Genomic DNA, 13,960 nt, shown 5'->3' with positions numbered 1-13,960 from the left:
AAAAGTGGTCCATTCATCGCTCGCGTTCAACAGTGCCACCTAGTGGCTCTTTTTAAACCCTTAAGTCTTTCCCCATTTTTTTTTTAGATTTTTTTGTATTACTTTTTGGAGGAGTTGCTCTTACATTTTATTTGTAAACATATTAATAAGTCAAACTTAATAAAGCAGTTTCTCGGCTTTTACATTTGTTTGGGGTGCGGTCCCTGTTCCTAATTATTAGCCAGAGAATCAAATATTTAAAACATGTTTTCTTTTCAATCGTGCATTATGTTCGTATTTAATTTAAATATAGCCGCAACGTGTAATTTTGGAGTTGGGACAGCTTTAACATGGAATTCGAGCGAGAGCAAGCGCAGTGAATAACATAAAACCATTGTTTCATAAAAAAAAAAAAAAAAAAGTCATGACGCTAATACAACTTTTTGGGAGGTTTGTTTTACCTGTTTTTAACCCTTGCAAACTCAATCTATGCGGTGTGCATTCCTCGAATACTCAACGAAATATTTCAACAAAGAGTTGAGGCTGTCCCAAAGTTGCCATTGGTGCTGGTGAGCTGCGGGTGGGCGGGCGGGGGGCCGGTGCAGCAACGGCGCTTCAACACCCGAGCGAGCGAGCGACAAAAGTCAAGCGGAGACGCAGCCCATGAGGTGACGGACGGGGCCACAAGATTGCACGGACGAAGCCACAAATCGGACATGATCGGGACTCGTCGCGCTTGCCGCCGCCACGGTGATTTTCCTCGCACTTTTTGACGGTGTCATTGTTATCTTGTCGTTCACTGTGTAGAATGCTCACTATTGCAAAGTGTAGAATTTGAAAAAAGTTTGCAAATGAAAAAAAAAGGCAACTGCAGTAAAACGACTCTATGAAAAAAATGAATGGGAATTATCACCATATGACATTGCTCAATGAAAACCCATATTTACAAGCTATTTCTTTGCATGTAGGATTTAGTGTGCAGGTTTTCTCGGAAGCATTTTCATCCCAGATGACGTCATCCGATTCGAAGCGGCAATGAACTCCAATGGCAGCAATGCGTCGTCGGGAGGCCCCTCAGAGGGCGCCGGCCTGTGGGTGACGTCCCTGCTGGGCGCCACCCTGACGGTCATGTGGCTCCTGGGCACGGCGGGCAACGCGTACACGCTGGCCATCACGCGCTCGGCGGCGCTGCGCCGCACGGGCTCCGTCTACATCTACGTGGCCAACCTGGCGCTGGCCGACCTGCTCTACCTGTCCACCATCCCCTTTGTGGTGGTCACCTATTTTGCCCACGACTGGCTCTTCGGGGACGCCGGCTGCCGGGTGCTGCTCAGTCTGGACCTGCTCACCATGCACGCCAGCGTCTTCATCCTGGCGGCCATGAGCTTGGAGCGCTACCGCGCCGTGGCGCGGCCCATGAGCGCCCGCGACTCGTCCCCGCGCAGCCGCAAGACGGCGGCGGCCGTCATCTGGGCCACGGCCTTCGCGCTCACTCTGCCCATGATGGTCATGATCCGACTCAAGCGGGACAAGCCGTCTCCGGCCGGCGTGGTGAAGCGGATGTGCTTCCCCACGTGGACCCGGGAGGCCTTCAAGGCCTACGCGGGCGTCCTGTTCCTGACCAGCGTTCTGGTCCCGGGTCTGGTCATGGTGTCGCTGTACGCGGGCCTCGCCAGGCGCTACTGGGCCACGCAGGCCCGGCTGGCGGGACGCTCGGCCCGCCGGCGAGGCCTCAAACAGCGTGTGGCCGTCATGATCTTCAGCATTGTGCTGGCCTACTGGGCCTGTTTCCTGCCCTTCTGGGGCTGGCAGCTGACTCAGCTCTTCTCGCCGGAGTCCCTCAAGGCTCTGTCCCCGGCCACTCACAACTACGTCAACTTTTTTGTCACCTGTCTGACGTACGGCAACAGCTGCGTCAACCCTTTCCTCTACACGCTGCTCACCAGAAACTACAAGGATTACCTGGCGCACAAAAGCCAGTCCACAGTGAGCGGCAGCAGGATCCAGATGAGCGAAAGCCCGCCCCCTCGGGACTCCCATTGAAGGCTTGAAAACTCTCTTGAGTTGACTTACCTCATCTATTTCAATCCCAAGACTGACAACCGGCAAAAAAAGTTCAGAATCTTGCAAAATGAGTCACTTTTATATATCTATTTTTTGCAATGTAACATTTTACTGTTCATTTCTGTGACGAAAAATATTGCCGATTAAATTAGATTGCTGAAGTGGTGTTTGAGTTTCCCACATACATTCTTCTTTGCGGGAATGTCATCACGCTGTGCTACATTCCTCGGCCTCTCCCCACTCTTTGGAGTCCTCCTGCTAATTATCTCACGGGCCCATTGGTTGTTTTTTTTTTCTCTCAGGTTTGTTTTGTCACGTAACGCAAACACGACTGAATAAGCCCTCCAGGGTAGCCTTTTCCCAGCTACTCCCTAAAATGGAGCCAAAACTGGGCACAACATTGACACATTTATTACTTTTAATCCCGCTTTTAATTTGAAAGTAAATTAAGTTAAATGATTGACTTTAACAATAACTATGTTGCGATTGACCTGTGTGTAAAAAAAACAAAAAAAAACCAAAAGACTTTGTCCAATTTTAATCGTATTTATTCACAAACCTGTCGACTATTGAACCAGGCCGTTGTCTGACTTCCTCTTGTGGCGTTTTCTTGTCATTACAAGATGGTTCCAAGGTCAAAGACATCCTCCCAAGCTGTCCAGGAGAGCCAGGATGGTTGACGATGAGTCACGTTAGGGTTTTTTTCCTCCACCGACTCTCTACTTGATCTTCATGCCGACGATCTTGGCCTCGCCAGCGACATCAAAGTAATTGTACTTGACGTCGGCCAGCCGGTTGGGGAAAGTAATTGTGGAGCCGTTGGGCAACTTGATGATGAACTCTTCGTTGTTGAAGTTGATGTAGAACTGGAAGACAAGGGGGAAAAAAAGTCCTTACTGAACTTGGAAATGTGAAATGAGACTGTAGCTTTTGAAAGGGCTTTTTATGGCCCAATAAAGTAGGGTGTGATCACGTGGCTTTTGACCTAGCATAGTTGCGCGACAGGCTAATAAAACCACTGCGTGCGGTACCTTGCTCTCCTCGCCGTGGGAGAAGCAGAAGTTGTCGTCGCGGTGCTCGTCGCCCCAGGAGCCTCCCGACATGGAGTTGCAGATGATGGCACTCTGGTCAAAGCGCGGGTTGAAGTGCAGCGCGATGTTGTCCGAGTCGTGGCCGATATTGATGCTGAATCTGAAAGATGGTGAAAAGACGTGAAGCCGAAGCGACTGTGTTGGATCCGGTCGATTGTTCGGGGGACTGACCTGTTGCAGTCATCTTTGGGCTTGACACGGATCTTGAACTCCTGCCCTTCCTTAAAGCTCATGCCCATGACTTTCTGTGATGGACAAAGACGGATGGATGGATGGATGGATGGATGGATGGATGGACAGACGGACAGTGCATTTTCTTCACCTTAACCCGGATTCTACTTCTATTCACATGAGTTGAGCCAATGCCCGCGTGCTCAGGGCAACAATTCAACTCTACTGTCCGCTAATATTTACGCAAGGTGTTCTTATCATCCGTGTTGATGATCAACCAGGTCACCACATAATCATCTCTGGAAACAGGAACTTGCCGTTTGTACACCGCATCACATAAAACCATAAAGACATAAACCATCTGTGCTCCACCTATAACAATATATATACTAGCTTACATTGGGTCTTTCCAGGCTTATAACATATTTCATGCTTTATTTATATATTTGACGGATTGATTGATTGATTGTTTTGCTGTTTCTTGGACCGCACTCACATATAAGATTGGATCTACGGCTTTATGCAGTCTTTCCTAATTATCGGGGAGTATTTACAATGAATTTTTACTGACAGTTCAACACTTTAGATCATCCACCTCACAATGTTTGAATGAATGAAATGGGTGGATGGAAAATGAAGCGCACGATGAGAGAACCGTTGAGATTAGCATCACCATTGGGAAATGAACAGTTACTTCCTTCAACGGAGCCTATGTTATGGAAAAGGGAACGTCATTCCTTTTTAATTCAAGATGAATTATTAGAGAAAATCAAAACGAGGAATGCCCGAAATGAATACGAGTGGACCACTTACCATCTTGGCTGCTTGGTGTTCTTGAGCGGCTCGTGACTCGAGTGACAAGAGACCGCGATGGCCGCTTCTGAGGTTTATATAGCGCAGGTGATGTGGGAAGTGGGAGGGGTGGGGGGCATGAAGTGTCGAGGTAGAAAAAACATTTTCCTGCCAACCAGGCCCCAGTCAAAGTCAAGAAAAAGTATTACATTACATACACTATTGGGTTTAAGTCAATGAAATAAAGTGACAGGCTAGATACTTCAAATAAAATTCAATATGAAACAATGAGTCTAATCAGTATTGTTGGAAAATAGGTAAAGCTTGAATTTTTGTCGTACTATTTTTCAATTGCTATTTTTAAATTTTGCTTCACATTGGTGCGCTTGAAAGGCGGTCGGCGGATTTCTGACGTCACGTACAAGCCAGAGACACCAACCTCAAAATGCTGGGCGTCACCCAAAGGTACTATGTGGTCACTTTTTTTGTTTCACTTCATTATCTAGTTTTTTTACTCCTGTTTTTTTTTTTTTTTTTTTTTTTTGTCAAGCGCGCACGCAACTGTCAACAAACATGCGCCGAAAAGTCTGAATTTCACGTTACACCTCATTGGCTGATCCCAAAGACAGTGGGCGTTACCCAAGGATATTTCAGCCAATGGTGTGAGCTAATCTTTACCATAGGCGTTTTTTAGCCCCCAACTCACACTGGCACTCGATCCAAGCTAGTAAACAAGTTGAAGCTAAAGCAGGTAGCTAACAACTTTTTTTTTTTAAGTATGCCTCCATTCAAACCCAAAGTAGTCCAAAAATACTTATGTGTCGATTCGTCAACTGTTTGGACATTAATCAGTGACTAAGCAACTGACATGAAATGACACCACAAGTTTTTAATCCTGTTTAGTGTGTGTAACATTAGCTCGTTGGCTAAACTTAACTGAACTTGAGCAAATACTAAGCGAAATAGCGGCTAAGGACTAAAAGCGGGCGGCCGTGGGCTTATCAAGTTTTTTTTTTCTTTTTCTTCTTCTTCTCATGCTCTTTTCGTGACAGAAAATCATGGCGTCGTCCCTGACGACAGGAGCAGCACCAGTAGCCGCCGCCGAGTGCACGGTGCCCGCTTCCATGTTCGCCCCGGATCGGGGCTTCTCCGCCGCCGCCGCAGACGTCCATGCATGCGGGGGAGAGAGCTTCGAGGATCCCGAGGGCACCGACGATGTTTTGGATTTGAGCAACAAGGCAGGCTCCTCTTCAGATGATCAACTTTTTCAGTGTTATGGATGTATTTGTCCAATACTTTTCCATATGTTCACGTCACATGTTGAGTGCTGGCAGTGAAATACGAGACAAGTGACACGTCCACTCGCCTGATAAATTATGAGGGACACCACATGTCGGACTCGAGAGACCCCTGGTGTTGTAGCACATACATACTTGGGCAATCATTCATAATGAGTAATGTATTGATTGGCAATTCATTGAATCGAGGACAGAGTTGCAAGTGTGGCCACGTCAGCTAATGACAGATTTAAGATTGTCAAATGTTTTAAACGCATGATAAAAGTTTGTTTTTTCCCCCCCAAAAGACATTTCAAATGGTTGTTTTTCCTGTCACATTTGTGATATAGAAACTAAAAATGGCAAAATTGGTCCATCTGATTGTTGTCACTCCATGCTGATTCTCATCATTCTTTTGCTGATGTACGCAGATAATTCATCTCCATTCTTCTCTTCCAGATGGTCTTGGTGAGTCCGACAGGGGAGCAGTACGACGCGCTGCAGCGACACCTACGAGCGCGGCTCGACGAAGGCTGCGGCGAGACCATTTTTGTCGTGGGGATGGGCTCGGGTAAGATTGTCCAACTTGATCCAATGTAACACCGTGGCGGATTTTCCCATGCCGTGCTCCACAGACGGCGGCGACTACGGTCTGAGCGACCGCGACACAGAGGCGTCGGTAGCCACCGTGCAATCGCTGTGTGAGCAAGTGGAGGCCGACCTCATCCTGCTGAGGGAGCGCACGGAGGTGGGCGGCAAGATCTGCGACTTCCTCATCCGCCGCCGCGTGGGCGAGCAGGACTTCCTGGAAGTCAGGTGGGAGCCAGGCTAATGTTTAGCTTCGCTGCAGGTGCCACGGAAATCAAGCCAAGCGGGTTTGTTTGCGCAGAGTGGCGGTGGTGGGCAACGTGGACGCCGGCAAGAGCACGCTGCTGGGCGTGCTGACCCACGGCGAGCTGGACAACGGTCGAGGCTTCGCGCGCCAGAAGCTCTTTCGGCACAAGCACGAGATGGAGAGCGGCAGGACCAGCAGCGTGGGCAACGACATCCTGGGCTTCGACCACGAGGGACAGGTACGGTACGCGGCCCGGTGAAGTCTCTCGTCAAGTCGACCCACCCTTCCGAAGCCTCGCCCCAGGTGGTCAACAAGCCCGACAGCCACGGCGGCAGCCTGGACTGGACCGAGATCTGCGAAAAGTCCTCCAAGGTGGTCACCTTCATCGACCTGGCGGGCCACGAGAAGTACCTGAAGACCACCGTCTTCGGCATGACCGGACACCTGCCCGACTTCTGCATGCTCATGGTGAGGCTGCTGACCGATCAAAGGTTTTCCCGCTCGCTGGTGCCGTGCGTAGATCCAAACTCTGCATTTTTTGTTTCCAGGTGGGCAGCAATGCCGGCATCGTGGGCATGACCAAAGAGCACCTGGGTCTGGCGCTAGCGTTAAACGTGCCCGTGTTTGCCGTGGTCACCAAGATCGACATGTGTCCGGCCAACATACTGCAAGGTGCGTCGGCGTGGTTTGTGCGCAATTGGTGGAATGCAGCCATTTCGTGTCGATCCATACACGTACTAGTTGCAAATTATACAGAAGAAAAAGGCAAAAATGTGGACACGAAATGGGTTGATCAGAAATGCGTGGATTTTTTTTTTTTTAATGATAGCTTCAGATTACTCCGCATGGTCAAATCTGAACCGCCAGAGCTTTTATCGGTCCAACTTCCCATTATTATTCTTGACTCCAGAAACCCTGAAATTACTCCAGCGGCTATTAAAATCTCCCGGCTGCAGAAAGATTCCCGTGTTGGTGCAGAACAAGGACGACGTCATCGTCACGGCGTCCAACTTCAGCTCGGAGAGGTGAGCTCGCGCCGCGCCGCGCCGTCCCTGCCCGTGTGTCTATCAACACTTGAAAGATGGGCCGTGCCCGCTGTTGTCTTCCAGGATGTGTCCCATCTTCCAGATCTCCAACGTGACGGGCCAGAACATCGACCTCCTGAAGATGTTCCTCAACCTGCTCTCGTCCAGGACCGCTTTTAACGACGACGAGCCCGCCGAGTTCCAAATCGATGACACGTATTCCGTACCGGTGCGAGGGGAAAAACACACTGGGAAGCTTCCAATGACCACTACTGCCGCCTAGTGGCAGGAAGGAACGATCGCATCTATTTGCTGACTCTGGTTTCTCGCCAGGGCGTGGGCACGGTGGTGTCGGGCACGACGTTACGCGGCGTGATCCGACTCAACGACACGCTTCTCCTGGGTCCCGACCCGCTGGGCGTTTTCATCCCTATCGCCGTCAAGTCCATCCACCGCAAGAGAATGCCTGTCAAGGAGGTGCGCGGCGGGCAGACGGCATCCTTTGCGCTCAAGAAGGTGAGAGGGAGGAGGTCTGAGCCCGGCCCACTCGCTGCCACCTTCTTCATTTCAACTCGCCCTGTTAGATCAAGCGCTCGTCCATACGCAAGGGCATGGTGATGGTGTCCCCCAAACTGATGCCGCAGGCCACTTGGGAATTTGAGGCGGAGATCCTGGTGCTGCACCACCCCACCACCATATCCCCGCGCTACCAGGCCATGGGTGAGTGAGTGAGTGAGTGAGTGAGTGAGTGAGTGAGTGAGTGAGTGAGTGAGTGAGTGAGTGAGTGAGTGAGTGAGTGAGTGAGTGAGTGAGTGAGTGAGTGAGTGAGTGAGTGCCCGAGTGAGTGCCCGGGTGAGTGCCCGGGGGGGTCGCGCCGCCTTGCCTTGCCTTTGCCACTTCCGGAATCATCTTGACTTGCGCAATAATGCCATTGAAGTATTTCTCCGTTGCCCGCTGTCAGTCCACTGCGGCAGCATCCGTCAGACCGCCACCATCTTAAGCATGAGCAAGGACTGCCTGCGGACCGGCGACAAGGCGGCCGTCCACTTCCGCTTCATCAAGACGCCCGAGTACCTGCACTGCGAGCACAAGCTGGTGTTCCGGGAGGGCCGCACCAAAGCCGTGGGCACCATCACCAAGGTGAGCTGTCACAAGGGCCGTGTTGAATAACGCCGACTCTAAAAAAATTCGCTTTCAGCTCCTGCAGTCGGTCAACACGCAGGCGGCGAAGGCGCAGCAGGCCAAGTTGCTGGCCGGCAAGAAAATGTACAAGGACGGCACGGAGGAAACGCGGCCGCCCAGTCCTGGCGGTGGCGCTGCTGCTGCGCTTCCGGTAAGTGACCGTGTCTGAATGAAGGCTCAGACTGCAAGGAGGAGCTGCTGTGGAAACCTTATCCAGTGTGAGAATGGCGACCCCAAGTAGACAAAAAAGACTTGACACGCTCTAATTTCAAGTCCATTTTTAGGTGCTGACTTCTTTAATAAGCCATTCGGAAAAAAATCCTACAGTTACAGTCCTATTTGAATGAAATGAACCATTTATTTCCATACTTATATATTTCTTCAAATATCATTTTTAAATGAGAAGTGGGCTTCTAAGAGTCTGGTTGGGGGAAAAAATAGATTTTCTTCCAACTTGAGCTGTAAGTCAGCTTTTTTTTTTTTGTGGGATTGTCCCCAGCTCAAATCAGGAGGCGGAGGACGACGGCGGGGTGGCCAGCGGCACCGAGGGAAAGGAGGCGCCAACGTGCTGGCGACGACAGCGCCCGTGTGCGCCGCGATGGCGGCGGCGGCGGCGGGCCTCGTTTAGACGCAAATACGCAGCAGCATCACTCGTCCAACACAGTAGCACCACAGCCAAAGTCAACGCAAGAAATCACCAGCAAAGTATTTCTTCTGCCAAAATATGCATCAAACTTAGTTGTACTACGTTCATTTTGTCTTCACTTGTAGATTATTTTCCTGGTTCTTTGATCACAGACAAATGATTGAGGTTGAATTCCCTGACATGTTTCGGCGTGTACTTCATTCATCAGCTGATCAGGACGCATCACAACGACTACACCAGTGACACTGATGAAGGCGGGGGTACACATGTCAGGTAATTCAAGCTAAATCATTTGTCTGTGATAAAACAACCAGTAAATGAATGCATCAAACTTGCTGGTATGCACCAACAGTCCACAAATGTGAAACGTTTTGGAGCTCGTCCCCTCTCCGAGATGACGCAATCTGGGTTCTTTGTTCAGCCCTGATGTTTGAAAAAGAAGAAAAAGAGTTGGCGTTTTTAGACACACTTTGTATGTCAAATTGACAGCATTTAAGTGAAATGGCTTGTCAATGCGTTGAAATAAAGCTGCAGTGACAAACAAGCCAAGCGCTTGTTTGTACTTTCAGCTTTTGATCCTCTCTCAAGTGTTCTCCCTCCTCATCTTCCAAATTGAGGATATCTCGTTGGTTACATTTACAAGCGAACCCCCTCGAAAATGGAATGATCGTCTTCGTTTTTCAGGAAAACCAAGTAACAAATTATATTTCATGACATTTTGATGACTTTTGTTCTTTTGGGATGAATGCCAGCATTCTTTTTTTTGACAAACAGATGCAGTCAATTTATTTATATTACAATATATATATATATAAATAAATTTGACTTGAATGAATGAGGTGATGATGATTGATTGCAGTCGTTTTCGTATCGTTTTGAAAGTTTGCCAGCGCTGCCAAACTTGCGCCCAAACTTTATCCAACTCCGTCGACGTCTTTAGCGATGCGAGACGACATTATGCGACAATTAATCAGCCGCCTCGGAGGTAAACAAGCCCCCAAAAAAGCGGATGAAATCTGGCGGAGCGCAAAATGAATGTCTTCATAAATCAAGACTCACATGCATAATTGAATTAGGCTCTCAGCAAAAAAATAAAAATATAAAAAGGCGGTAAGAGTAGCAGCTCCGATTAGAATAATTGATTTTGTCCTCACTAGTTTGAATCCTTTGAAATATTCACCACTTGAAGTGCTTTGATTTCCTGATGAGCGATGAGTGGGAACATTATTTTTTTTCTAGGGCTAATTGTCTTTCGGCCAGCAGGTGGCATCGCTGCGCAATTTCTAATCAATATTCAGTGTTTGCCTGTGATACAAATACAGATTGTATTTCATTTCTACTGTCATTATCATATCATAAAAATTGATGGCGATGTGTAGTCACGACGTTCTTTCTCTCTGAATGCAAATTTAATCAAAGGGTAACAAATGACTCGAACACAACGTTATTTTTCTCCGCTCCGAAATGGTGCCAATTAAAAATGGAGACAGAACCAAGTTGTATTTTTATGCGGTTTAAGCATCTAATTTGTCCGGGACCTTTGTGAAATCATTCCTACTGATACAGCTTCAGCCATTTGTCTAAAATCCTTTTTTCCACTCAAACTATGTGTTTGCATTCACGTAGCTATGCATTTAAGCTCCTATTTGTTCATTTATTAGCAAATGTCTGCGTGAAGGCCATTGGAAACTACACACACACACACACACACACACACACACAGGTTCTTTGGTGTAGTGCTAAGAAAGTGCTAACAAGGCGGTTTGGATTCATCATGCTGCTACTGTAGAAAGAAAGGAAGAGAAAAAAAAAAAAGAAGTTTGCTGATTAAAGTATACGCCGGCAGCCATTTTACCCCCAGTTGTTTCCAGATGAATAAATAAACAAACCTTGAAGGCAGCAGCTTGTGTTTCTTCCACAAAGTGCATTTTATCATCCATGGGAGATCTGGAGAACAGGCAAATATATTTTTGTAAACTTCAAAGGCGATATAACTTTCGAAAAATCGATGGGCCGTGCCTGACGTTAAATGCTCTTCATTAGTCGCCGCTCACGCTTTGATGTTTGTCTTGGATGTGCAACCGTGACCCTGACCCTCTCGTCTCCACCTGTTTCAGGTCCATTAAGGCTGACGCTGGACGACAGGGAACCGTTTGACCCGGAGCGAGGGGCTCTTCGGCGAGGCGCCGGCCGTCTGAGGGTGGGGAGGGGGCGGAAGGGCCCGGCGGGTCGAACGCTAATTGGTTAGCTTGGAGCGGCGCGGCTCCCTGCTAGCAGACAGCTGGTGGGTGGACGCTGAAGACCAATTAGAGAAACACAGAGTAACCATCGGAGAAGCCAAGAGAAAAGGAGAAGCCAGAGAAGGCGTTTGTGCCTCGACGCAAGTGTGACAGGTTGCTTGAAAACGCCAGACGAGACGAAAACAAGACGACAGATCAACGTATTTGATCTACCCGAGCTACGCTTCAGCGGCTGTGGTTTCAAACTAGGGGTTGAATCTAGGGTTAGGGGTTCAAACTAGAGTTTGGGTTCCAAAGTAGGGTTTAAAACGAGGGTTAGGGTTTGACAGCAACATCCATGTTTTCACCGGAGACCATTTTGAGTGTTCAAAGACATTTTGTTAACCTCCTTTTGAGCACATTTACTCCATTTCGTTAACATCAAAGACATCAGAACCATCGAGGAAGTAAACTTTAGATCCAACTAAAACATGCTTTGGAGCTTTTATAGTACTCAATGAACATGTTTTCATTCTCAGGGTTATCTGACAAAGCCATGTGAAATGTATTTGATCGACTAATTGTTTCAGCGTCATGTCGCTTAGCTGCCAAATTTGGAGCGCTAATGAGTGCTGACGCTATTCTTTGACCCCTGACCCTTGCAAGTGTTGGGAATCATGAAAAGACGTTGCAAGCTAGAATTGGCTAAAACGCTTCAGCGCAGTTTTGTGAAAGCCTGCAAAGCTGTCATTTATCTGCGGATGAGGTTTTTTTTTTTTTTTTTTTTTCCTCTTTCCCAATCGCAAGCCTTCTCACGGCAAAGAGAGCAGCGTCACCGTGGCAACAGCCTCAGCGTCCTCGCGGCAAAAAGACAAAAGGTGGCATAATTGGAACGATTGTTCCCGTGCAGTTTTGAAGGCTTCTATTCTTTCGCCTACCGTCACCCTCATAAGGCGTTTTGTGGACTCGCTAATTAAGGCTTCAAACAAACGACAAATGGGACAAAAGCAGACAAAGGAAGAGCTTCTTCGTGTTTGTTTTCATTCACCCGTTTGTCCCGCATGCATGGTTGTGGACGGCCACCAGGGGGCAGCCTCTTGGCTCACCAGTCCTGACCATTAACGCTTGGCCGCTAAAGGCACAAAACTCACATGGCGCTTTCATGGTCCTCCATTTTGTATCTGGAAAAGCCTAGGAAAAAGCAAACTCTTTCAGTTTGTGTGCTTGCTGCGGGAATTTTCACCTTTGGCCGGTTCAGACACAATGAGGCAGCATTAGCGTTAGCGCTCGACCCTCCATCCAAAGGCGACGTTCTCTCCCCACAATTTGGTTTTGATTGGCGGCGGTTTCAACCCAGTGCACGCCCGGCCGCCCGCACACTCGCGCTCGCAGGTGGTTCATTGTCGGAGCTGTAAAACAGGCAGCAGCTTGCAGCCACAATCGTCTGGTAAGCGCTCCGACGTTTATTTGCAATGCCAGCCCTCGTAAAGTTAATGAAGTCACAAAGAGCTAATCACGGCATTAGCGTGTTAGCCGGCCCGCCAACGCACGCACGGACGGCGCCAACGTGGCAGCCGCGCCGCTCATAGCGCCAGTTGGCCAACCGCCGTCCGTTTGTTGGCCACTTTGAAAAAGATGTCGGCCATACAATCAATGACAACAAACGAAAATATTAAACATTGCTTTGGACTTTGAATGTTGTTAGTCACCTCAATGTTGAACAGAGGCTGTGATTTACCGAAGTCAAATTCCTTGTTTGGCACGCTCAAACATGGCGAATAAAAACTCTTGAATGTCGATACACCGGGGGAGCTAAGTTAGCGCTAGCGTTAATATTGTAGCGCATGCGGGTGATCAATGTGCGTGATTACTTTCCCGTTGAGTGCAAATGAAAGCAATCCAACACGCAAGCAAACAAATAAACAAGTCCAGAGGAAAAGCAATGTGTTTAATTAGATTGCGACGCTTTGACGAGCTTCCGCGCAATTGCGAGTACACAGGTAGCGCCGTTTCACTTCCTCCCGTGTCGTTAAATGGCTGCACTTATTCTCATTTTCTTGTTGATTGCACTGAAGGAGATGCGTTTTCGAGAGGGCGGGGCCTTCCAGCACGTACGTATCGTCGATACTAACGCAGGTTAGCGACACCAGCGTCTTTCAAAGCCCGGCTTAAAGGAACTGACACACGCCCGGAGCGCGAGCAGCAACATGCAAATGAGGAGAGGAGTCGCCCCGACGGCAGAGTGACAAAAACGAGACCCGACGTGTCATCTCTCATGGCCGAGACGTTTTAATAATAATAATAATAATAATACATTTTATTTATAAGGTCGTTTTGGTGGGTTACTAGTTACAGGCCAGGAAAATTGGGTTTGTTGGTTGCTAGGCTTGGCTTTTTGGTTCGGACGTCAATTGACTGGTCGCTTGGCTGCGCGGTGCTCTACCTCATCCAGCAGATGGCGATATAACGGGTACAAGACGCTCGCCGTGTTGCACTCCAGGGGGGAAGCCATCAATAAATCAGCGCGTCTTAAAAATATAGCGCCGCCGCCGATGTCGCGTCAGGGCCCGGCGACAACGTCGTTGTCCAACACGTTCGGCGGTGAAAGCGAGAAGGCGGGGGAGGAAGAAAGGAACGAAGGAAGAGACGCCGCCGGGGATCGGTGAAATATTTACAAGA

General features: G+C 48.6%; 3 protein-coding genes across 6 annotated transcripts; 2 read left to right on the top strand and 1 right to left on the bottom strand.

Moving 5' to 3' along the window:
- Positions 1 to 57: 57 nt before the first annotated feature.
- Positions 58 to 2,503, top strand: LOC119120638 (urotensin-2 receptor). Its single transcript, XM_037247710.1, has 2 exons — positions 58 to 729; positions 930 to 2,503. The coding sequence occupies exon 2, from the start codon at positions 1,015 to 1,017 to the stop codon at positions 2,020 to 2,022; it is 1,008 nt and encodes a 335-aa protein (XP_037103605.1). The 5' UTR covers positions 58 to 729; positions 930 to 1,014; the 3' UTR covers positions 2,023 to 2,503.
- A 72-nt stretch (positions 2,504 to 2,575) lies between these two features.
- Positions 2,576 to 4,249, bottom strand: lgals2b (lectin, galactoside-binding, soluble, 2b). Its single transcript, XM_037247723.1, has 4 exons — positions 4,119 to 4,249; positions 3,306 to 3,379; positions 3,075 to 3,234; positions 2,576 to 2,909 (listed from the first exon to the last, which is right to left on the bottom strand). The coding sequence occupies exons 1-4, from the start codon at positions 4,119 to 4,121 to the stop codon at positions 2,763 to 2,765; spliced, it is 384 nt and encodes a 127-aa protein (XP_037103618.1). The 5' UTR covers positions 4,122 to 4,249; the 3' UTR covers positions 2,576 to 2,762.
- A 509-nt stretch (positions 4,250 to 4,758) lies between these two features.
- Positions 4,759 to 12,591, top strand: LOC119120619 (GTP-binding protein 1-like). 4 transcript variants are annotated; one of them, XR_005097552.1, is made up of 16 exons: positions 4,759 to 4,848; positions 5,150 to 5,335; positions 5,834 to 5,945; positions 6,010 to 6,190; positions 6,264 to 6,447; positions 6,513 to 6,677; positions 6,758 to 6,881; positions 7,120 to 7,234; positions 7,319 to 7,463; positions 7,568 to 7,750; positions 7,819 to 7,954; positions 8,196 to 8,374; positions 8,433 to 8,567; positions 8,916 to 9,121; positions 9,215 to 9,335; positions 11,180 to 12,591. XR_005097552.1 is itself a non-coding variant. In XM_037247673.1 (14 exons), exons 2-14 carry the CDS (start codon positions 5,156 to 5,158, stop codon positions 9,042 to 9,044), a joined length of 1,968 nt encoding a protein of 655 aa, XP_037103568.1. In that variant the 5' UTR covers positions 4,759 to 4,848; positions 5,150 to 5,155; the 3' UTR covers positions 9,045 to 9,606. The 4 variants fall into 4 exon arrangements, 1 of the variants encoding a protein (XP_037103568.1); XR_005097550.1 differs by having other exon boundaries at positions 8,916 to 9,335; positions 11,180 to 12,590; XR_005097551.1 differs by lacking the exon at positions 11,180 to 12,591 and having other exon boundaries at positions 9,215 to 9,606.
- Positions 12,592 to 13,960: the final 1,369 nt, after the last annotated feature.

This window comes from Syngnathus acus, chromosome 1 (genome assembly GCF_901709675.1).
Source record: "Syngnathus acus chromosome 1, fSynAcu1.2, whole genome shotgun sequence".
In the NCBI taxonomy this organism is placed as follows: domain Eukaryota; kingdom Metazoa; phylum Chordata; class Actinopteri; order Syngnathiformes; family Syngnathidae; genus Syngnathus; species Syngnathus acus.
Note: the sequence above shows the minus strand (reverse complement) of the source record. Positions and strands in the feature narration are given on the sequence as shown.

Excerpts from the sequence above, each read along its gene's own strand:
- LOC119120638 (XM_037247710.1), top strand. The coding sequence starts at position 1,015 with ATGAACTCCAATGGCAGCAATGCGTCGTCGGGAGGCCCCTCAGAGGGC.
- lgals2b (XM_037247723.1), bottom strand. Across the intron at positions 3,235-3,305 it reads CCCAAAGATGACTGCAACAG|ATTCAGCATCAATATCGGCC; the intron begins GTCAGTCCCCCG and ends ACCATCTTTCAG. Across the intron at positions 2,910-3,074 it reads CCCACGGCGAGGAGAGCAAG|TTCTACATCAACTTCAACAA; the intron begins GTACCGCACGCA and ends CTTGTCTTCCAG.
- LOC119120619 (XM_037247673.1), top strand. The coding sequence starts at position 5,156 with ATGGCGTCGTCCCTGACGACAGGAGCAGCACCAGTAGCCGCCGCCGAG. Across the intron at positions 5,336-5,833 it reads TTTTGGATTTGAGCAACAAG|ATGGTCTTGGTGAGTCCGAC; the intron begins GCAGGCTCCTCT and ends CTTCTCTTCCAG. Across the intron at positions 8,568-8,915 it reads GCGCTGCTGCTGCGCTTCCG|CTCAAATCAGGAGGCGGAGG; the intron begins GTAAGTGACCGT and ends GATTGTCCCCAG.